The sequence below is a fragment of the Homalodisca vitripennis genome, chromosome 1 (genome assembly GCF_021130785.1).
Source record: "Homalodisca vitripennis isolate AUS2020 chromosome 1, UT_GWSS_2.1, whole genome shotgun sequence".
Lineage (NCBI taxonomy): Eukaryota > Metazoa > Arthropoda > Insecta > Hemiptera > Cicadellidae > Homalodisca > Homalodisca vitripennis.
The window spans coordinates 38,050,033-38,075,412 of NC_060207.1; the positions used below are offsets into that span (position 1 = coordinate 38,050,033).

Sequence of the window (25,380 nt, forward strand, 5' to 3'; positions counted from 1 at the left end):
CTCGCAACAGCGTAATACCTTAAACTTTCCATCAATATTCTTATAGTCAAATATATGCATACAAATCAGTCTAAACTTATTCCTCCACAGACAAATCGCATCATCTTCGTAATAGAAAAAAACGTCATCGTTGCAAAGCATAAAACCAACTTTTTTTAAACCACTTATTAGTTAACGGTGTCAGACTATTTTGGACTGCCAAAAAATATTAATCAAAAAATGACTTATTATTTTGTTGTGGGAAAGGACCCTTTTAATACGGTGCAGTCACAGCTGTGAAGGATGTTCAAATCAAATCACGTTTATTTCCACACCATGTTGTAATCTTTGATGAATTACTAAAACATTAAGACATCTATATTATTTAAATGTGCTATAGATTGGTATGGCCTACTATTATAGAATTTATGTAGTAATATATTTATTTATTTATTTCCAACGGCAGCAGCCAATTTACAAAGACAAGCATAGATGGTAGAACACAGCGGAAAATAAAATTAATACAATCAGATGAAAAATCTACATAAAGTAACAAAATAGGTATACAAAAATTTGATAATAAATAATAAGTATCCAAAGATATAACAAGTTATAAATATCCAAAACATAACAAAAAATAAAAATAAAGATTAACAAACAACAATAATTACTCAAGTATGGAAACAACTCAGAAAATGGATTTAAATAAATTGTACTTTACATAAAAAAACAATAAAAAACAACTAAAGTATAGGTAGATATCAACAAAAGTAGAATAATAAATAATTACGTAAAGGAAAAAATATTTATAAAAACTCTCTGTGCAACAGGAACAAGCAATCAACTAGCTAACGAAATTATAAGATTGATAAGAGCGAACATAAATAAATAGTGCTAATAAATTAAAATATAATATATAACATTTAATAAATAACAGTAGAAATTAAATAAATACAACATATAATACAATGAACATGCACTTAACACAGCTTAAAGCTAACTAGGTCTTAATTTCTAGTCTTTCACAGAAAGAAGAAGAGAGGAGGCCTGCCGACGAACCTGGTGAAGTCCATCGAAGAACAGGTCACACCCAGACGCAACCTGATTTCCCAAGCGAATAAACCTTGCGAAAGGACTGTTGAAGTCGAAGTTGGTTGAGTGATATCTTCGACCCAGCAGATCTCGAGATCTTGTGTTTGCAGGAACTCTGAGGTCGATTTCAGCTAGGAGATCTGGACAGTTCATGTGACCATTCACTATCTTCCAGAGAAGAACAACATCGGCCACGTCACGTCGCAGGGCAAGAGGTGACAAGTTCAGATTGCTGGACAGTTCCTCCACAGGCACATCAAGATAGGCAAAACCCAGCCGGACACCAATCAAGCGAAGAAAACGCCTTTGTAGAGCCTCCAGTCTCGTCCTATTGCCAACAGTGTAAGGCGACCACACGGGACTTGCATATTCCACAAGCTGTCTCACAAGGGAACAATACAGAGAGCGAAGAGCAGAAGGGTTGTCGATGCCTCTGGAGAATCTTGCTATGAAACCAAGCATCTTGTTTGCTTTGCTACTGATGTGGTCTATATGTCCAGAAAATCCCATGTCGCTGGCAAATATAACGCCTAGGTCTTTTATACACTGGGACCGTGGAATGGATGTACCAGAAATGGAGTATACGTATATGACTGGGGATTTGATGCGGTGATAGGTTATACAAGAGCACTTACTGGGATTTACAGACATGTTATTCCTGACACACCAATCCTCAATTTCGGAAAGGCTATTTTGAATTTCTTGAGAGTCTTCTGGTGTAGACACAGTAATGAAAATCTTCAGGTCGTCAGCAAATTGTAAGGCCTTTACAGTTAATTTGTCTAGTAGGTCATTGACAAAGACATTGAAGAGGCAAGGTCCCAGCAAAGAACCTTGTGGAACTCCTGAAGAAGGTGAGAACTGAGTGGAAGTGGTGGAACCAATCCTCACGACAAGAGAACGTTTTTGAAGATAACTAGAAATCCATGACAAAAGAGGTTCAGCCACTCCGTAACCCAGCAACTTAGACACAAAGAATTGTGTGGTCGACCTTGTCGAAGGCTTTTGCCATATCGATGTAGGCTGTATCAACTTGGTAGTTCTTGCGAAAAGCAGACAAAACATATTCTTGAAAGAGCAGGAGGTTGGAGACAGTAGACTTGCCCTTCATAAAACCATGTTGGGAAGGATGGATTATTTTGGATAGAAAAGGATTCAGTCTATCTACCGCGATACTTTCAAAAACTTTGCCAAGTTTGCCGGCAGAATAGTGATTGGACGGTAGTTCCGTATGTCGCTGGGATCATTTGCTTTATGTAAAGGAATGATGAAGCCCAACTTTAAAGAGCTAGGGAAGATTCCTTTGTTAAGTGATTCATTGAACAACACTGTGAGGGGTTCAGCTAAGAGAGATCGGCAGTGATGAAGCATAGATGGATATATTAGTTATCTTATTAATTTTTTACACTATTATGAAATATTTTAAATTTTTATACAATAAATATTCCTGAGTTTTAAGTTTTAACTTAGATACTAATGAGGCCAGTTATACAAGACTGCATCAAAGAAATTCCAGATACATTAATAAATATATTAATATATAGTAAATGGTTTATAAAAAAAGTCATTTTAACTAAGTATTCAAATATAATAATTTTATAATTATTGTATAATAGGTACCTATTTGTTCATATTAGACCCGCTCTAACAAGCTACTAAATTTTCAACTTTACAAATATGCTACAGGTACTGTTTATGTAAACGCTAATTTATTCATTAATTTATTTAAATCCCCAACAATGCCATTTTAATATTCAAGCAAATACCTTTAAGTATTCGTAATAAGATAACACATAATTATATTATATATATTACAATAAATACATTCCACAGCTTGTCTTAAACTTTTAAAAACTTTAAATATAAATAAATTGTAGGCACTATATAATACAAAGGCTTTACTAACTAATAACCATTAATATTAATAATACAGTAGTAGCAACAACAGTAACAATAAAATATAAAATGAGAAAACAACAAATAATGTAACATAATAATAAAGATATAGGTACTTAAATATAACAATAATAATAAAGGCATGCTAATAATATAACAATAAAATCACTAATATAACAATGTATTAAGTTTGCAATAAACAAATAACAGTGTATCATGAGTGATGCATGATCATATCGTTTGTGTATGAGAGAGGGAGTTGTATGCGTATATGTGCTTCATAAGGATAATAGTAATTAAGTTAATATTATAAAATAACAACAATACTAAAATAATACAGAATATGTGATAAGTTATATAAGTATAGGTTATGTGCGTGTGCGTACACGCGCGCATGTGTGTGAATTTGTATTAGTGTAATTCAGAGTTAAGTTTATTTTTAAAGGGTGTCAGAGTGTCACTGAAGAGATCCACCCCAGATGAAAGTTCATTTCCCAGCCGCTTGAGTCGAATCATTGGCCTATTTCCAATGTAGTTTGTCCTGTAATGCGTCCTGAAGAAGACATCCCATCTAAATTGTAGCGCTTGGCACACGTAAAAGTCATTTTCAATAACTGAGGAAAGTTGATCCTGCCATTTAACAATTTAAACAGAAAGGTCAAATCTGCAACGTGTCTTCTCTGAGCCAGGGTATAAAGATTCAGTTCGGACTTAAGTTCCTGGACTGGGATGTCTCTGTAAGTGTAACCAAATTTGACTCCAACCAACCTCCCAATCTCTTTGAATCGTACAAATCTTCTCTGAATGCTTTCCAGTCTAGAAATGAGCTGAGCGTGATATGGTTTCCAGGCCTTCGACGCATATTCCAAAAGTAGGCATAGCAGTGTTTTGTACTGTTATAGATCTTACTGAGAACCTATTCTTACACATTCTAGCAATCAGGCCGAAAATTCTACAAGCCCTCCTACAGATTTTATCAATGTAGGGCTCCGGAGACAGGAAAAAGTTCCAATAAACTCCAAGATCATTTTACACCTGGTTAGAGAGGTTGCATTCAAGTTATAGTCAAGGAAAATAACAAAGGCATCAAAGTATATTAGCTTATCTTTGAACGGATCACTCTCACCTCTGATAGCCTTAAACAATTTCACATCATCCGCAACAAGTACCTACTCAGATTCAATTACTTATCCTACATCATTTATGAAAATGTTGAATTGACTAGGCCTCTAGAGGTATCCTTGGGGACTCACGGCAAAACCATTACTTGCACAGATTCAGAATCATAACTTGACTAGAAAATCTATTTCTTAAGTAATTATCTATCCATAAAAGAAGTTGGCCAATAATACCATATGATGTAAGTTTCGCAATGAGGAGTTCATGACATTGTCGAACGCCTTACTGAAATCGAGAAACAAGACATCAACTTGGGATCTATTATCAAACGATGAGTATATGTACTACTCTAAAATTACTAGGTTTGTAACCATAGACCTGCCCTTGGTAAAACCATGCTGCTTGTTATGTGATATTTATTTTGAACCTCATTAAACAACATTTAAAATAATGTAAAAGTGAAATACGGTATATCATCTATAATCGATTTAGATGTCACACAGTAGACTACTCTTTATTAACCTCTTTGGAGGGTTTTCTGCTACTTTAAGCCTTCTGCTAAGAGTAAGAAGAAGGTAGTCGGTGTCCGCTGCTCGATCGTTCTGTTCTGTGAGAGTGGATCGGATTGTTCACCTTTCAGAATGGAAACAAAGTAACTTTATTTTAACTTTGGGGTTGGGGGATTCATTTTCAAAATTACTTAATTGTGTAATTCAATGGCAGCAAGATCAGCTATTAAGAATTTAATTTCAAATTTGTGTTTTGAGCACCATTGTGTACAAACAATAAAACTTCAAGAACAATTCAGAAAATTACACAATGGAGTAAATCAGTGTTCCCACTATCACTCGTCCTCTCAGCTAAGAGCCCAACCTCGATTAACACCACAAGAAGTATGTCAACTATTTTTAAGCATTTCACACAATTCAAACGAAACCTCTCTTAATATCTCGTTTAAGTATTAACTTTTGAGGTTATGTTCGTCGTCTTTTAGAGGTAACACAAGAAATAAAGTATTAGGCAGGTTATATTTTCAAGGTCATCCTACAATATTAAGATCTGCTTGTAATGACTTGTTATATGTAATAATGCCATATCAGTAAAATGTAATGATAAAATACAAAAATCTAACCTAAGTTACTTCCAACTTCCAGAATCTCTATAAAACTATAGTTTTAAACCCTGTCAGTAATATTAATAAGGTTTCTTATGTTGCTTTACATTAAAATTATGTGGTTTAGGTTAGTTTTTTTTTAAATCTAAGTTATCTGTCTGACAAATATTTTTTATTAAATTAACAGTGTTCTGGTTATACATCAGTGATTGTTTAATTGAGCTGAACTATTCAACTTATCGTACTAAAAAAAATGGAATAATATTTATTTTAGCCACAATATCTAAAACCACTTTTAATAATCTCTAACATGTTTGAAATTAAAATTATATCTCAGTTATTCTATCAATCTAGGGTACTGGGGGTAATCGAAGTTTCTGGGTGGGAGGGATAACAATCTAAGGAGGGGTAGGTATAAGAAAAGGGGATAAGCCAAACAGGATTATCAAAATTCATGCGGAAAAAAGGGCAGGAAATTTGAGTGGGGAAAAGATTACTAACTGTCTTTGTGCGTGATTTAAGAGTTGTTATTCTTACCAGTTTTGTCATTTTGGCCACAGTCTCTACATCCATGGTGAAGTTTAAGTATTCGTTGTTTTTTCCTCTGTTATTTTGGTCTTGTTCCCCATTGTACATTTTCTTTCGGCCTCTTTGTGTTAGATTTCAAGAATGGTTACATTTTTTCACGTAGTTCATTTGGAAAGGCAGACACCTATCTTTCACTTTTGTGGTGCTAGTGAATGATGCTAAATTCAATATTATACAAGTGTTTTGTTTTGTTATGAATGTACTTTAAAATAGAATAATATTAACTATTGTGTCAGATTGCTTATTAAACGAGTTTCTATTCTTAATGGGAATTAAAGTGTTTGGTATTTATTTACAATAGCGTGACCATGGAAAATGGACTTTTTTGTCATGGGTTGGGCATTTATAGCCAAGTATTATTATCACAGGTGCATATAAACTGGGGGGAAAGTATATTATTGTATTATATTGATGCCTTTCAGGCATTATTGCGTTAAGGAGCAGGGGCATCACGTGATCTGGGATTCGACTTTTGCAAGCTCGAGTTAATTTTTTTTTCTAAAAGAGCAAGCAGTGCGCAGCACTGCGCAGCGGGCAGGCATCGTTGACAGGATTAACGTACTAGTCAGCATCATTTCAGTAACTTATCACTTACCTTAATGAACATCCAACACAAAGGTGTGCCATTACCACTACTGAACTAGGAGGTTAAGAATAGACACGGAGGAACAAAATAGTTCAAAATGGCGTCCCTTCTTTATTTGAGAGAGCCGCGGAGTAATACCAAACTGTCAAATATGGATAGTATTGCCAGAGGTACTGTCAAAAACAGAGTTTTCAGAGGATTTCAAAAAATCATAACTCCTTTGATTTTTGTTGCCGACGAATTTTTTCTTCACTATTGTTTTCAGGAAAAATTGTAGTTTTCAGGAAAAAAAAATGAACATACCTTTCCATGGTCACGTTATTGTAAATTGATACCAAGTGTTTATTTTATTTCTTTACAGACATACATCCAATCTTTTCAATATTAGTAGCTGACTTACAGTGATAAACATGTAATAAGTTAAAGATAAATAATAACCATGCAATCCAATAATAGTGGATGACAAAAAAATACATAACTAAAAATTTCAGCAAAAACACAATTCACAGTAAAAACACCTGAGGTCCACATACAAGAAGTTAATAAATTAGTACACAATGGTTGGGTAACCACATCTCTAGTCACCTGGACTGTTTCTCCTATTGCCCTAGCTAGTTTAAAGCCTGTGTTATGTACACTCTGTTGCAGTTGGAGTGACATTTTTGTACATGGGTTGTCTCTTATTATTTGTCTGTAGGCTATTGTTTTTGTTATTTTACATTTTGTTGTATAGTTTTTTATTATTAATAATTGAATTATTTTTCTGTTATATCCTTTTTGTTACCCATACTATATTCTGCCTGACTTTTCAACAGGTTACTGATATTCTGAGGCAAAACGAGCACACTCATGAGTTCTCAGCTGGTGGGTCTGTTAAGGCATACGATTCAAACCAATTGCCATCAAATGATCCTATTGAGGATACACATGCAGAAGCAAGATGTTTACTAACAACAGGTAGTTACAAAAAGCAACAAACAAAAATATGTTGTTTTTAATTAGATTTACGTAGCTATTAGTCTTATGTAAGCCTTTTTCTGCTAGATCTCATAACCCTCAGCTCTTTGTGTGAAAATACTTTTATACAGAAGAGGGGTAAGAGTTAGTATAGCACTAATAAAAAGTACTTTGTCAGGTACAGGATGTAAACGTACATGTATGTAAACGTCCACTCTCCAACTCAATACGTGGCACACTTACTTTTTAGAGTTATTAACTTTTTCATGCAATTTTTATAAAACCAATATAAATGTACTTAAGACATTTCCATAAGGTTTTCCTAACTTAACATCAGTAAAAAGTTATATAATTTAGGTTCACCCAGTTGTTACAATACTCTGGTGATTTTTTTCTGTGATGAAAATGTTGTTATTTTATGTACATTTTGACAAAAATGTTCAACCTAAAAATGTTTTTAACCTTTTTCATTAAAACGTTATGTATTTTTATACATTTGTTGTATAAGTTTTGTGATTACTACATTCATGTACTTCATTTTTTAGTAATGGCTGTAAGGCTATCTGCTGGGTTAGCAATAAGATTATCTTAAAGCTTAACAGTTTTACAGAGCATTTAGAATACTAATATAACCTGATCGATACACAAGCTCAAATAACTAGCAAAATAAATTTTACTCAGTATAAGAGTAAAATGCCCTCACTATTTAAAAACTGTTTGTATACTAAATAAACAGATTTTAAAATAGAACAATTGATTACTTAATGCAACTTTAAAATGTACTATTATATGAAATGTAATGTATTATTTGAAATACTTTTTTGACACCAAATGATATTATTATCCTTTAACAAGCACAAGCAATATGTTATTGCTTACGTAATAGTGTGTGAGAAACAGAAAATGTAAGGTATCTAGAAGTAAACCCTTCTGGGGATTGGTTGAATGTTAACGAATGTCAAAAACAAAAAATGAGCCCCCTAGAAGTAAACCTTTCTGGGGATTGGTTGACTGTTAGCGAATGTCAAAAACAAAAAATGAGCCACCTAGAAGTAAATCCTTCTGAGGATTGGTTGAATGTTAGCGAATCCCATCACTCAGGGGGTTACCAGAATATCTCTTGTCTGTTTGTCTGTCAACAGGATATCTTGAGATCCCGTTGAGTTATAGATTTCAAATTTTACATGAACCTTCATTTTTAAGAAGGAAAAAGCGAGGTCAAGTATCCACTCATGGGATTTGACTAATTGTAAAAGATGTAAAATTTAGTTTTAAACTACATTTTTCATATTAAGATTGAGTTGGAAGATAAAGCATGCTACTCAACCAGGATTTGTCTTAAGGCTATAACTCAACAATATTGAGCTATAGACTTCAAATTTTGCTTCAACCTTCTTTCCTTCAAAGGCAGAATGGAATTCGATAATTGTGAATATCTGCTCAAGAAATTTGGTTGAGCTTGGGCAAAGTCTGTAATTTAAGAGAATATCTCAATAATAAAAGGAAGCGTTTTGAATGGAAATTATAATTCACACTACTTTCTTTATTCTAGGCATGTTACTGGGAGTATTTGATGGCCATGGAGGAGCGGCCTGTGCCCAGGTGGTTGCCAAAAGGTTGTTCAACTATGTATCTGTTTCTCTGCTACCCCCTGACCTGCTCTACAAATATCTTCAATCTATGGATAATGGTGATTCCCATGTTCAGTTGTTGGAAAATTTCAATGACCAGTACGATCTTGTAGATGAACTAAAAGGACTATATTCAGAAAGTTTTAAACGGTTTGTAAGTGATCTGTGGGATTCTCAAAGAGATGATTTCCAAATGAGAGACGCTCTGCAGAAGGCATTTTTAAAGTTGGACGACGATCTGTCACGAGAAGCTTTAACAAATGTTACAGAGAAAGTAAATTTAAAAACATTGTCAGTGAGTATGGCTGGTTCAGTGGCCTGTGTGGCTCACATTGATGGTCCTCATTTGCATGTCGCCAGTGTGGGCGATTGTCAAGCAGTATTGGGGGTTCTCAGTGATACTGACACTTGGACTGCCAAGAAGATCAGCATTGAGCATAATACTGATAACCAAGTGGAGGTTAATCGAATTCTTGATGAGCATCCACACCACGAGCGAGACACTGTTATTCGGATGGAGCGTCTTCTGGGCCAGCTTGCCCCACTACGAGCTTTTGGGGACTTTAGGTATATTTTATTATTTTATTCACATTTACTAAATATATATGTACATCCAAAAGCACTAACATTAAAATGTAAAAGGTCCACTGCTTCTTGGTCATATTTAATTTTGGTAAAAATGTAATTTTTTAGCATTACTAAATACTTATCTGCTAGTATAAAAATTATAACATTGAACTATTCACACTTAATGAGTAGACTGTAAATCTCAAAGACAACATCTAGGCGTTCGTAGCTCAGTTACATGCAAGTCTGTTTTGAATGAATGAACGTTTATTGTCATATTACATCTTACAAGATCCAGCTATGCTGGTAAGACAGATAACGTAGTCAGAAATAGAACAATAATAAATATTGTCACAGCTACATAATATAACGTAACAGCATTAAAACCTATGTCAAACATTTATTTTGTAAAACATTGCTGAGTCAGATAACGTTAAAATCATAGCACATCAATAAGTAATAACAATCATTCATTAAACCGATTAAGAAATAAAACAATAAAATTAGTAAAACTATTAACAAATAAAATAATAAAACCATGAACAAGTAAAACAATAAAATTGGTAACAATATAACATATTTAAAATAACAAAATGGAGATTACATATTGAGTTTCTTATTATATTAAATTCAGTTTCTTTAGGAGAAAACACTTAATCTACATAACTAGATTATTATGTTTTGTCATTTAGAAATTCGGAAATCTTGCAATAGGCCTTTTTGACAAACATACTTTTTATTCTATCTAAGAATTCAACCTGTGGCATTTGTTTGAAAATGTTGGTTATGCACTTTTCTTTGTTGCCTAAAATGCCCCAAGTAAACTGTAGGTATATGCCATATGGTTTTAATTTATTAACATTTTATAGCATTTAACCCATTGAGGATGACACATGCGCTGGTTACATGGCGTTCAGCCGGGACCGATCTGAGTCACACGCTGGTTACATGGGCGGCATTTGACATTACACTGTTCACATAGTTCACCATATTTCCAGTAGTTATTGTTGGTACTTCTCTTACTAAGTGTTTAGATGCCACAAACAAATAAATAATTTCGTTTTCATACTGTGGCTAACCTGTTTTTTAAATCTTTTGTGTCTGTTTCGCTGCTGATACCTCATCTTGTACACTGTGTTCTCTGACTATTTACATTATGTATATTGATATAATGTAAAAACTCGCGAGATTCTAAATTTTTATAAACTGTTATACAGTGAGTGTTGGTATAATTCAAGTGACAGTGATAGTGTTGAAAGTTTTGAAGATTGCATTAAACCCCGATCTAGAAACCATTTCACTAATTTAGTTGTAGATGACTCAGGCCCTAAGCTTGGAGTTTATCTATTATTTCTGATATAAAAATTACTTGTCTGCATCCAGTGTTGTGAACTAGGAATAGAACAACATATTTACCATAGCTACTGACTAGTGTGCAACAATAAATAAACAGTGGTGAGTATGTAATTTTGTTTGTTTGTTTTAAGTTCAAATTTTTAGATATATGGTTAATTACATTTTCCTTCGTAAAAAACATAATGCAAAAACTAAATACACAGTTTGAAATGTTCCACTTTAAAAATAGTTGTTCTTATTTTGATTTTTTTTCCAAAAAACTTATGTAACAAAATGTTTTAAATTAACACATTTGGTTTCATTAAATTTTAGATAATAATGTAGAGGAACAATTATTTTAAATAATGTTTAAAATTTCATTGCTTTATCATAAACCAAAAAAGAGTTATTACGGTATAATTAAACGCTTACATTTTCAATTAAATGAATTGCTGCTACCAGGTCAACAGAGGCTCTTATAATTACTACCTCAATGGGTTAAATAGTTAGCTTAGAATATTCATTTGTTTTAAAATATATTCTAAAGAACAGTACAGTAGATTAGAAATCATTGTAACCACTTTTGGTTTGTGGGATCAAATTGGGGTTAAATTAACATACACAACTGTATTAACCCTTATAACGTCAGTATATCTTTTCACGACTTCCAGCAAACGGCACAATATTTAAAAAAAAAATTTTAAATGTGTAAAGTTCATTTTTATTTTTACTTTCTATAATTATGGTAAGTATAAAAAAGTAAAAATTTTTAAAATTATCTTGTACGTACATATATTTATGGGACATTAAATTGTAGATATAAATAAAGTCAAAATAAAAGGCACACAAAATTTTATTAGCTAAACTATAAACATTACCAGACAATTATATAAATTACACTTGTGATAAATATAAAAAAGAAATGCATGATTGTAAATATACAACTAACCTAATAGTGTTCTTTTATATAACAGAAAACACAACGAAGGAAACCGACTCAGCGATGGTTAGACACGCACTACCTGAAGCCAAACTGCAAACAAAAGCGCGCGCGCTGTACGGCGTCTGTGCCGTGTGGTGGGGAGAGTGTCTAGACACCGCGTCTATTGTTTCCAACAATGTAACGCGACAGCTATATTTTGACGCTTGACATAGGTCAATAACCCACACACATGGTTGACGAATACCGTTAGTGACATTGATCGGATTTAAAAGGAACTTAAATTTGCTATAGACGCAGTTTTGTGTCGATGCGCCGTACCGCGTCTTTGCCGTTTGGAGATAGTTTGTCTATGCGCCATACGGCGTCTGTGACGTTATAAGGGTTAAAACATACTGTTCAACTTGAAATAGTCCTTCCGGCTCAGTTGGAAGAAGTAGGTAAATTTTGTTACAGCTGAAATATTATTAATTTATTCTTATGGGATCGACATGTATTCATCAATATCTTGAAAGGTGTTTCAAATAAAAAATGTATGTAATAAAAAGTTTAGGAAATGTTATAAGCATTGGAGGACAGTTTTAGATTTTCTCTCGGTTCAAATGTCTGTTCGGAAAGCATCAGCATAGTGCCTAACAAGTTAATGCTCCTACAGTCATAAAAAAATGAAATAAACAAGTGCCAACGCCTTTTCCCTCTTGTATCTGTAAATTAACCACACATAGCATCTACTACTCCACACCACTTTTAGTTGAATTGTAGTATATAATTATGGAAGGTTTTTTTGTGGTTACATGTAGTTGGATCTATTTCATTCCCGTGGTGCATTGTAGACAAAATCATTACACATTTGTTGCACTTTGGTACGTAAGAAACTAAGGTCATGTGGTCTTGGTATCTGAAAATGCTGGAGTATTGTTCTCTGCCCTTCCTTCCAACAATTGTTAGTTTATAGTCTTTCAAAAGCTCATTGGCAGACTCATGCAATGTGAACAATGTTACACATCATCCAATTGCCTAATGTTACGTTCTTGTTACTCCCCTTGATAGGTTCAACCATCCTATTAACATCCTTAACTTTGTTACTTACTTTATGGGGGCCATCTGGTTGCATTGCACAATAAATCTCTAGGGTTTTGAGCATACCAGTGTAAATACCTTTCTGACATATTTTTTTTTGGAATGTCCATTCTAAATTTACAGCCTCCTCTTCAAGGAACAAGAGACTCATCTAATGTTGCACATTCAGAAATTGAATAGTATTTTCTGCAGTTCAAAATGAATATTTCACACAATTCTCTAAGAGGAGCTAAATTGTCTTGGCTTTTTCTGACGTCCCTTGTTTTAATATCGTCAATACGAATACATCTAGTCAGGAACCTAAATTGTCTCACGGACATTCCTGCCCTGAATTTTCTACTCCGGTTACATCTGTACTCCAAAATTCTTCAATGTTCATTTTACTCCCATGTAAAACACCACTTATATACAAAATACCAAAGTAGGCTTTTATTTCTTCAATTGTTGTAAGTCTTGCTAAGTTAGGATCATCAAGATATGTTTTTTTAAATTTTATTTATAAAAATATTTGTTGACCCTACAACCAAACCGATTAGTAGTTCATTGAAAAACAAAGGCCATGCTTCAAGGTGATTTTGTACCATCATAGCCTGTCGTATATTTCCCAGTAAATGAAGAAACAAAATATTATGGGCTCTTGTTCTAACATTTTGATTAGGTGGATTTTTATGCCTTTTTATCTTTTCCTAGAAATATTGCTACTCTACGTCGTCGAACAGGAGCAGAATTATCAGTTGAAGAAGTACCTGGTAAATCTATATTGATGGTTCCATTTTCCTCACATACCTCAACATCAGAATTAATGTCTCCTCTTTCTTGCCTATCACCATTGTCACTTTCCTCTTCTGGTTGTTGTTCTTCTAAATCTTCATTTAAATCAAATTTACTGTCTGTCTTAAATATGCGATTAAATAAAAACATAAAAATTAAGTATAGCCATAAAATTTGAACGCCATTGGACGAGTTGGGCCTACCAGACTCAAAGCGTAACTAGACAGTCACCACACAAAGAGTGAGGGGTTGGTATCAAAACCATTGGCTGCAGAGCATTCTGTGGAGTGTTTTGGAAAACTACACAGAGCCTTGCTCGCATACGTCACTTTGACCTTGAGTGTTAACAAGATAGAAGTCATCTGGATCTCACAGACCCAGCCTATCCGTTGTACAGCCTATACCTGTTGAAGCAATTTGTAAATGATCTGTATTGAAGGTCATAAAAATTAATTCACTTCAATGTGGTTTACTCATTGGTGTTTAAAAAACAAAGAAGGCTTTAAAATAAGGTTACTTCTGAACCCTGAATCTGGCTGTTGAATTTCTATGTCAGGCACTATTTTTCTAGTTGTGTACATCATCGTTCAAACCTGTGTAGACTGTTTATTATTGAAGTAAAGTTTATAATATTATATATTTTCTTTTTCAGTACATTGCAAGAAACATTTATGTTCAGTTGAGTTTATTTTTGTATTGCAATTTAGGATTTTTTAACAATCACAAATAAAAAAGTAAACAAAATAAATTCCAAAGTAGAAACTTATAAAAAATATAAACTATTTTTATTTATTTTTCAAAATATATCAGTTGGCCCCTGAAATGGTTTTTATACAAAATATGAAAATTCCACTTTAAAGCAATGACTTTTTTAGAAAAATAGTGAAATTTTGTATTCTTACAAAAAAAACCATTTTCACATTCAAACTGTTTTTGATATATTCAATATGGTTTTTATATTTTAAAAGTGTCACTATTATATACCACTTGATGGCAAATTTAACGATGACGTTTTATGTCATTTAATACAATCACAACTCTATTTATTTTATTTATAATTTTATGGCCTACATTGGACCACTTTAGTCACTTTATATTTTCTAGTCTTTCTTCTTTTATCCACCCAATATTTCTTCATCCTTTCCGAGCGTAATTTCCTTTCCTCCTCCGGAACCACTCTTCCTATTCGTTGTTTGTTTCTTTTCAGCTGTAGTGTAGATTATTTGTCATTCAATATCTTCAATGTGTTTGTCTTGTGTTTTAAATCCTCTACTGTAATTTGTAACTCTCTCATATCTTCTTTTAATTCTGTGATCCATTTAACGTCACTTTTACTATACCACAGTTTTTCTACTATTTTCCTTGCTAATTCTATTTTCAGGTGTTCTTAACAAATGTTCCAGGAAATGATATTCGTTTCTTTTTAATTATACTTGTAATGGGTTCTATATTTTTGTAGACTGTTTCATTGGAAGCTAGTCTCCAAACTCCGTCTACTTGATAGTTTTTGTTTAAGCAAGTTCTGACTATTCTTTCTCTCCATCTTAAAACCTTTTCTATTGCAATAGTATTTGTTGTTTTAAATATTGTTTTCACTTGCGTATGTAATTTGTGGCAGAGCAACTGTTTTGTAGTGTCTTAATTTTGTATTTATTGAAAGACATTTTTTTATTATACGTATTCCTTAGTAGAAAAAAAAAATGTTTAATCTTAGTTAGTTTGTCTATTTACTTTGCCAAGATGGTTTTTCATTCAGGTTTATAAGTGATTACTTTTCTCCTACGAGTATTTAAATTTCTGCACATTTTTTATATTGTGGTTTGTCCAACCTTATTGTTATTTTACTTTGCCAAGTGAGGCTGCGTTATAAGTGAACTTCTTTTTTTTCAAACGATATCTTTAAAAACCAACCTTATTTATTTGCCTGAGGCTGCGTTATATCTGTTTTTTTAATTTTTAATTTTCTGAGCTATAGTCTTTAAAGATTTAATTTGCTGTTTTTGTTTCTTGAATGTCATTGGCCAAAAGAGCTAAGTCATCAGCAAACCCCAGACAGTTCAGATTAATGTTGTCCCCTTTGATATCCAATCTTTATGTTTTTTTGGTTATTTTCTTTCCCATTCCCTCATGACGTACTCTAATGCACAGTTAAAAAAGAAGCGTGATAATCCCATCACCTTGTCTTAAGCCAGTTCTTTATCTGAAATGGTTCTGAAAGTTCTCCTCTAAACTTTATTTTAGACTTTGTATTAGTTAATGTTAGTTCTATTAATTTAATTAATTTGGGTGAAGTCCAAAATGTCTCAGTATTTTTAATAGTGATATTCTATGAATGGAATCATAGGCTTTCTTGAAATCAACAAATGTTATCGAGAGTTGTTTTATTTTGTTTTCTATAATATGCCATAATTAACTTTAGTGTAATTATTTGCTCTGTACAACTTCTCCAAGGCCTGAATCCTCCTTGGTATTCTCCAAGTTCTTGATCTAGTTGGTCCTTAATCCTGTTGTAGAGAATCTTTGAAAAAATTTTATAAGTACAATCGAGGAGTGATATACCTCTATAGTTATCCGGATTACATCTGTCACCTTTCTTGTGCAAAGGGTGAATTATAGCTATAGTCCATTGATCGGGAAATTTCTCAGTAATCCAAATTTTCTGTAGTATCATATGAAGAGAGGTAATGACTAGATACTCCAGCATACTTCCACACCTCTGCAAAACATTTGGTCTTCACCACCTGCTTTGTAGTTTCTTCAATTCTTTAAGTACAGTTTTCCACTCTTCTTTTACTGTAGGGGGGTTAATATTTACAGGTTTGGTTTTTATTGGAGTATTAGTGTTGATTTCCAAAATTTCCTCCGGTTCCTTACAATTCAGGAGTTCCTTAAATGCTTCTGCCATTATTTCAGCATTCTCCTTATTGTTATGTGCATTTTTTCCATTTTTGTTTTTCAACAATAATGTCGGAGGGCTGTACTTTTGTAATTGTGTATGAAAGGCTTTGTAATAGTCTCTAGAGTTGGTTCTATAGTAATTCTTCTCTATAGAGTTAATTAACTGTGTTTCATATTGTCTCTTACATTTTCTAATAATTTTGGAGAATAGTTTCCTTGTGTTCTTGAGGTTATTGGCATTTTCCTCGTTTTATGAGATTGAAATTTCAACCAAGCCTGATGCCTTCTTTCATGCACTTTCGTCACAGTCGTTGTTCCACCAAGCATGTTTTTTCCTTGGATTTAGTGGTGCCAAATTTGTTGCGTGTTCTTTGAGAATTTGTTTTATTTCCTCCAAATTTTCAGTCAACTTTATACCTTCTGTAACTTTTCTATATTGTTCATTTTGAATTAGTTGATGAGGGTCAAATGTTCTTTTCTTCTTCACATCTGTTTGTTGTCTCTTTCTTCTTAGTGGAGTCCAACTTGATTTTAATTTTTATTTAAGTAATGGTCCGAACCTGTATCAGTTCCTCTCAGCACTTTGACATTGGTAGATCTCCTTGTGGAAGAATTTATCCATGCATACGTGGTCTAATTTGCCATTCCCCCTTTATCCAGTCTGGATGTTTCCATGTCTTAAGTTTGTTTGGCTTTCTCTTAAAGTATGTTGATTTAGAGATAAATCCATGGGTTCTGCAGATTTTCTATTAATCTTTGTCCGTTTTCTATTTGTATGTTTATGGGCAGCCCATTTCCAATTACATCTCGATATTTCTTTTCTTGTCCTAACTTGGGCATTAAAATCCCCTATTAAAATCTTTACATGCTTCTTATCAATCTGACTTATAGTTTGATCCAGGAGGTCCCAGAAATCCTCCACCTCTTGCATAGTCCTTGTCAAACGGTTTTTCTCATTAGTGGGGGGGGCGTGGGCATTTATTATTGTATATATTTTGGTGGCAGTCTTCAGGTTTAAAGTTGCAATTCTAGGTGATATAGCCTTAAAATCAATTACAGAATCTATTATCTTCAAATTCACTATAAATCCTGTACCAAATTGTGGGCACTGTACCATGGCCCTTTGTCCTGGTTTCCCATTATAAATTCTATACCCCTGAGACTCAAATGGGTCCTCTGTAGTGTTTCTCATTTTCCTGAAGCCCTGCCAGTAGAATATTCTGCCGGTCCAATTCATCTGTGAAGTTTCTTGAGTTTTCCTGTCTTCAGTAGAGAATTGATGTTGTGTGTCGCAATATAAGTGATTGATTTGTGTTTGATTTTATGCATCTGAGTTTTATAAACTGGTAACTTTGAATGTTCCGACTCATTTTTGCCTTCTAGGCGACTACCCACCGAATCCGATGTAGTCTTCTCCTTCCTTGAGAGGATGGACGGTGGAATTTTTTTCCCAAAAGACTTTTTCATGATGGACTGTCAAAGGCTACCAACCTTAGATGGAGCGAAGCTCCAAATTACAACCACGGTTGTTAGCCGCAGAGGATACTTATTTAGCCGCCACTAACATGTGAAACAGACGCTTTCGGGAAACCGCCACTAACATGTGGAACCGTCGTGCCCTTTGGTGCTAGTTTTGGTCCGCCCCGGGTATTTTATTTCCCCGGTACCCGCCATATCTGGCGAGCATTCCACTATCCGCCACCTGTGGAGGCGCTCCATAGGAGACTAGCAACTCCCTGGAGAATCACAACTCTATAATAACATAAAAATAACAAAATACTAGCAACTACTCAAAACTAGTCGTTTGACATTAAAGAAATGCTGCTCGCCGTGTTTAAACCATGCTACTCCAGACCAGAGAGTAATAAATATATGTTTGAAACAAATCCTCTTGTTGAGAAAGAAATTCTCTAAACAATGATTTTCCCACTCATTTTCCTGCAAGACATTTCCCATATCAAAAGTAGATCACAAAATCCCATTATTTTGCATTCTATCAAAGTGGGCAAGCAGAAACAGCAAAAAATGTTTGGTATGACAACTTTATGATTTTGCTGCGTACTTATTACATGACTTAATTCAATTAACAATGCACGAAATTTAACTGTGGAACATGCCAGTAAATCTGATATACAATGTGTACTAATTAAATCTGATTTTCGATAGCAAAAGTTTGTTAAAAAGATGGTTTAATTAAAACCACTAAATGATATATTAAAAACCACTAATTAGTCATTTAAGATTGGTGAAACATTTTTAAGCAACTAGTCACTAGTCGTGTGGCAGATCCAGGATTAAACTAGGGTCTAATTAGTCTTATAAAGATAAACTGATGTTAGAAGTAATTTGGTTTTCTAAACGAAATCAATCGCACTGTATTTTATTTTATTTTATATAGAGAGACTTTTCATTAATACTATTTAATTTGTTTTGCAAATTTTTACAATAAATATGTTATTTAGTTACAATTTAGTCACCGCTTTTATTGAAACCACTTCACAAAACTTTATTGTTTTTGATTTGAGGTTCTGAATATTTAACAAAGCATTTTTATCAATGTAATATTGGTTCTACCAGTATTAAGTATTAGATACCCTTGAAGTGTATTTTGTTAAGTTTTATTTCCTGTCTTGAAAAGCAATGTTATTAATAAGTACTACATGACAAATATTTTTTCTAAAAATTCCTGAGAGCTTGTAGCATTTTTGCTAAAATAATTTCCATCTCAGTTTATACTCCGCACTACAATATATCTTAAATGAGTATATTAAACTTATAAGCAAAGATCAATTTATACAAAAAAAACTATTTAAATATTAGACATTTTAATAGTTTAGTGTTATTGTAAACTGTTTATTTGTGTGATTCTTGTTTATTTTAATGTTGATTAGAACTAAATTTAATTTTTTATTAGGCCTAGATTGTTAAGTATGAATTATATTATACATACTATAAAATTAGACTTTTGGTTTATTGTGATGTTGACATTGGGATGGTAGGGACGTAGGTGGCAGGCAGATAAAGACGGATGCTGTGAGATTGGAGTCAAGTTTAGCATGAAAGACGGAGAAAGAATGGCTTTTTATATTATTTTGGTTTTGAGGCTAATTGGTTAGAAGAAGGTGGTTGAGGGTCAGTGTAAAATGGCTTCTAAAGAGGTATCAAAGAGAGTTTACAAGATGAATGACTCACATCAAGAGGGCTCATTCCAAGAGTGGTGAAGTCTCGGAGTTGGGGTATGTGATGAAATTTATTTTATATTTCTTGATATGAGGTCCAGTAAAATTAGGATACAAGTTCTGTGTATAGTTTATTAATAGATTGACTGTGGCAGATGCCTTAGAAATATTAAAATAACTTTACTATTTTATTACATTGATAAGTAAACTTATGTGAAGGAAATAGGTTTTTTCCAGACATTTGCCATTGTTCAGTGATACAAAATAATCCTGTTTCCTTCCTGTCAAAAACAAACTTCAAATAAACTTATGTGTTGGCAGATACAAGTGGAGTAGGCAGACACTACAAAATGTGGTTGTGCCCAAGTTCGGAGAGCAAGTGCTGGCCCCCAACTATCACACACCACCGTACCTGACAGCTCGGCCAGATATCATCCACCATAGATTGACTCCCAGAGATCGTTTTCTGGTCATTGCCTCAGATGGCTTATGGGACCTTGTATCTCCTTTGCAGGTAATCACTGGTCACTTTGTAAATTCATAGCTGTTATTTCCAGTTCGTTCTTTATTGAAAATAAAAAAATGTTTTTGGATAGTTTTAATTTAAATGTAATCAATGAATACACAGTTAAAATTCGCACCTAATGCCTAAAGCCCAGTAAAGTACAGGATGGAAGAAAATATGTATTATCGAAAACAGCAGCATTGTTTGTTCTTCCACCAAAACTGTCATGTGATACTACATTGAAAGGTTAATCTCATTTGGAGCCATGTCTTCAATCCAATACATCCCTATATGCTGCAGACGCTACAAACATAAACATAGAAAATGGGAACTGCAAGTGAAATATTATTTACAAAAGCATGATAATTTGTTAATTAGGTTACCCATCTAAAAGTTTTCGTAAACAAAAATATGTTTTTGCGATGAGTAATGGCAATACGCGGCTGTCCGACAATAAACTCAGTAGATTGACAGTGCTGGGTGAACATACGAGTAAGTATGGAAAATACTAATTGCAAGTAAAATATTATTTATAAAAGCACAGTAATATTATTTAATAAGATATGTATATACGGTTTTTAAAATTCAATGTACGGCAAAAACAAATTTTTGGAATCGGTAATTTCTGTACTGTCAATAAGCCGATAATTAACGAGGTATCTCCACAGATTCAAATGTTAAATCCACTCAATTGATTCTAAAATTCGAATATTTGTTGAGGATTTTGTGGATTTGAGATTTAGCATTCAGCTTTAACCTTTCACTTATATGACACTTTAAATTTCTTTCACTTTAAAATGTTTTGTTCTAAAAATTAATAACGGCTTAACTACTACATTAGTTAGAATCGTAACCAAATAACATGCATTTTTCTTATGGTTCTTGTTTTCAATTCATTTTTTATTGAAACTTAGTGTCACAACTATAATAATAAGTTTTATTTTGACTATAATAAAATTATCTATACTTCTTTTATATCTTTAACGACCTACCAAATCATTTTGCTACTTGGGCTTCAGAAAAAAATATTGTTCACATATTTTCTTTAATTCAGTTCAATTTATTCACTAAAAAACATCAAGTTATATGCGATCTTAAAATAGCATAAAAAGATTTTCATACAGTCAATACGGACTGAATTACTCTTTATTTTGATGTGGTTGATTTTTGCTTATGAGCAGTCTCTAATTTAATCATGAAATAAGCAAATGTTTTTCAGTTATAGTATTAACAATTAATTGTTACTGCCTTGCGCAGAATTCTGCTGCATATTATCGGGTGTGAAGAAAGGGGCTGCCTCGTGCAACATATTGCGTAAAATCATGTTACACATATTGCCCCGGAAGGTTAGATAACTAGGAGGGCCGGATAACCGAAGGTCGGTTAATCGAGACTCTACTGTAGTACAATCATCACATAAACTAAGGTTAAGTTTGAGGCTCCTTACTTTCTTGAAGCTTACTTCTGTTATCTCATGTAATTACCAAGGTAAGGTTAATAATAATATTTGTACCAAATTTAAATCAGCATTTTGATGTTTCAGGTAGTAAGATTGGTGGGAGAGCACATGAGTGGAAAAGTAACATTGAGTCCCTTGCGATTGCCGAGAAAAGACATGAAGCTGGATGAGATAAATGACTTGCTCCTGCAGAGGCGGAAAGGTTTGGCAAAAAAGCCTGTTGACCGCAATGCAGCAACACATCTTCTTAGACATGCTTTGGGAGGGACTGAATATGGAGTGGAACACACAAAGATCTCTCAGTTGCTGTCCATGTCACAAGAGGTTGTAAGGTTGTTCAGAGACGATATCACAATCATAGTGGTCTTCTTCGACTCTGAATATCTCAGGCACTGCCCACTGTAGCTGCTAAGCTTTTTATAAAAGCTTAACGTGTTTATTTTTGCTCTAGAGAAATTTAGATAAGATTAGTAATTTTGAATGATCAATTTGTCCACGTCAAGATATTTTTATATAGGAATGAAATCATGTGCTGATCGAAAGTATATGTTCCTCGTTACCATAGTATTGTATGTAAAAAATATATTTTATTGAAATTGTTTATATAGTTTTAAAATAAAATATTTATTATCGATTTTTCTATTGAAAACTATATTTTTCATCTGTACATCACTTAGCTTTGTAAATTTTATATATTATTTTTGTCAGTTTATATTATATCATGCTTGCTTAAACAATCTTCTTGCTTTAATGTGCGAAAGTTGAATTGCAATTGTATAGATTTAATGAACTATTGTTAGAGAAATAGGAGTTGATAAATTTACTGGCTGTGGTTAAAATTTACAAATTATTTACAAAAGAATAACTGCAACTGAAAAGTTAAAAAAATATTTTTATGAATATAAAAATTTGCTATACTTAAGAAAATAAAAATTATTTAAAAAATAAGTGCATCATATATTCTCGGATAAAATTAACGTATCACTTACAGATTTGTCTGTAATTTTAACAAGGACTTGTCAACTGTTTTGTTTTCATGCTAATTTTATTTTAAAATATTTATCTGAAATGTTTTAAAATTGTGATTAACTGATGTAGTATTTAGATGTGTTTGAAAAATTCAGTACTAATTTGTTGGTGGTACGTTAGTTTTAACCAGTAATGTATATAGTGTTATATTACAATTTTAAAGGTTCTCCTCTAACAGTCATAATTTTCTCCCCTCATCATTTATGAGTACGTTAAAAATCTTTAATATTTTACTGAACGAACAAAATTTGATAAAATTTAAACTAGCATTTTATTTTTAAAAGCTGCAAAAATGATGTGCAGAATATTTATTTATTTAGTTGCAGTGCTGTTGGTTTTGTAGCAAATCTAGAGAGAGTAAGAAAGTACCCTGTGTTATGATCTTGGTAAAAAAGCATCTTTGCTTCCTCCTCCATTTGACACATATAGTTAAGTTACTTAGTTAATGAACCAGTGGTGCAACAAGTGGTTTCATATGATTGTGATTGTCGTTGCAACTTGTGTTTTATATACACAAAGTCAATATATGAAATTTAAAATGTTGCACCCGATAATTTTTTATAACAGTTTTATAAATAACTCAACTACTGTACTACAAACTCCAAGTTCCCAATACAGTTCAATAAAAACTATACTGAAGTAGTGTCAGGATTTTGAATTGGAAAATTTGATAAAATTGCAAGCCTCAGATAGTAACTTTGATTTTTAAATGTGTTCTTATGGGGAAAAAATTTGTGATTTTACATTGTGGTTGGGTTTTTATGTTGTATATACTCATTTCTAGTTGTACGTGACGAATCTGCCTGTTGTTTGTTTTAAGGACCCTGTATTCTCTGAAAATACATTATGTTACTGTTTTTTTCTGGAGTTCTTCTATTCTTATTGTTCATTTTAAATTAAAGAAGAATGGACCCAGTATTAGCAGTATGTTACCACAGGAATTTTCAACGGCTGCTGCTTAGTCTGAAACACACTTTTTTAATTTTGTACATACTCATATATTATTGAACACCTGTTGTTCACCTGGGCAGAACAGAGTCTGCAACATAAAACTTGGACTGTAGCAGACAAAGAGCGTAGGTTAAGAATTAACTGACACAGCGCTAACTCTAACCCAGGTGTGAATCCAGTGTATTTAACCACCAGCCTAAGAGTCCTCACTAAATAAACAACCTTCCTAAAAATTAATAAATCTTCATTAAGTTAAGAACCCCTTATATTTACATAAGTATTTTTGTTGAGATATTTTAGTTATTAAAACTGCTTGTGTAGTAATAGTGTTGTAATAAGTAGGTTAAGACAGGTAAGTCCAATCACCCTTTGTTTTACAACTCCTAGAATATAACAGTATACAATTTAGTTTTGATCCAAATGTAATGATTACAACTCTAAGTATTCCATATGTCCAATCTACCATACTAATATTACGCTTTGAGAAGCCAATATAAGATCTTAATACTGGAAAAAATGTGAAGAATAGTTCAACTCATTATTGATTTGTTACAAAATAAAATATCAAAATTAAGAAAGCCTAGATTATTAACCTGCGTTTGCTACTGTTCATATTATTAGAAAATTATTTACAGTATTTTAAGTTTTCACTATTTTACGGACAATCATGTAATCCCTAGTGACATGGTTGAATAAAGGAATGCAGCAACAAATTGCAGTTTTTATCTGGACAATATAAAAGATATAAATTGTAGGTAAAAATCTACAATTCATGTCTTGCTTATACCCAGTTAATTGTAAAGAAAGCTCTTTACAGGGTACTAAAGGAAGTTTGATGTGACAGTAATGAACAGTTATTTAACCCTTATAACTCTTGTACCTAAATGAAACAATATCGTCAACTAATATTGAAGATATTAATCCTGTCACTAAAGTAATATTTTAATTAATTTCACTTATCACAGATGCTGTCTACAAATGCTGACTACACAACTTGATTTATTCCAGTTGCATGATTTCCTGTTCATTGTTTTGCTCCAGTTGACTATGAGGTTGTTTATTATTACTTCTCTGTGTGTTCTGTTATATTCAAATGCTAATACAATTGTGTGTTTTACTTTAACGATGAGTGAGCAAAATTTGAGTGATGGCTTGTGTCGGCAACATTTTTCTACATAAGCCTAAATGTTCTGTCACAAATAAGTAGGGAACACAACCATTTTTTAAACAAAATTTTTAAACACGACATGTCAAAATAAAGGAAAAATATTAATTTGGTAAAATTGGCAGTTTTGCTATTTTTAAAGACTGCAATTAATTGTACTATCTAGGAAAACTTTCTATATGCGTGCAAAAATTAAGATATTGGACTGTATTTTTGAAAAAATATAGCCAAACAGTTATAGAAAAGATAACAAAAATATGTTTATAATAAATATATATTCTAAATTTATGAAAAATAAAGTTTATGAAAGTGTAAACATTTTGTACCTATATGACATGGAAGAGGATATCATAAGAAATAAATCAACAACAAAATTGTCATTCTAGCTATAAACTATCATTTTTGTTACACTCCAAAGTGCCTCAAAAGAGCCTGATCTACTAGTCTCATTTTTGGGTGGTCTTGAAAGATTCATTTCATGGACTGGGCCATAAAAACATTATTTCATTTTTTTATTTAACATAAATTAAGACATTTGC

At 32.8% G+C, this 25,380-nt stretch overlaps 1 protein-coding gene across 1 annotated transcript; it reads left to right on the forward strand.

The window, feature by feature from the left end:
• The first annotated feature begins 4,667 nt into the window (after window positions 1-4,667).
• Window positions 4,668-24,250, forward strand: LOC124359926 (pyruvate dehydrogenase [acetyl-transferring]-phosphatase 1, mitochondrial). The gene is made up of 5 exons (XM_046813072.1): window positions 4,668-4,979; window positions 7,190-7,331; window positions 8,884-9,529; window positions 20,054-20,246; window positions 21,781-24,250. The coding sequence occupies exons 1-5, from the start codon at window positions 4,803-4,805 to the stop codon at window positions 22,099-22,101; spliced, it is 1,479 nt and encodes a 492-aa protein (XP_046669028.1). The 5' UTR covers window positions 4,668-4,802; the 3' UTR covers window positions 22,102-24,250.
• Window positions 24,251-25,380: the final 1,130 nt, after the last annotated feature.

Excerpts from the sequence above, each read along its gene's own strand:
- LOC124359926 (XM_046813072.1), top strand. The coding sequence starts at position 4,803 with ATGGCAGCAAGATCAGCTATTAAGAATTTAATTTCAAATTTGTGTTTT. Across the intron at positions 9,530-20,053 it reads CGAGCTTTTGGGGACTTTAG|ATACAAGTGGAGTAGGCAGA; the intron begins GTATATTTTATT and ends ATGTGTTGGCAG. Across the intron at positions 20,247-21,780 it reads ACCTTGTATCTCCTTTGCAG|GTAGTAAGATTGGTGGGAGA; the intron begins GTAATCACTGGT and ends TTGATGTTTCAG.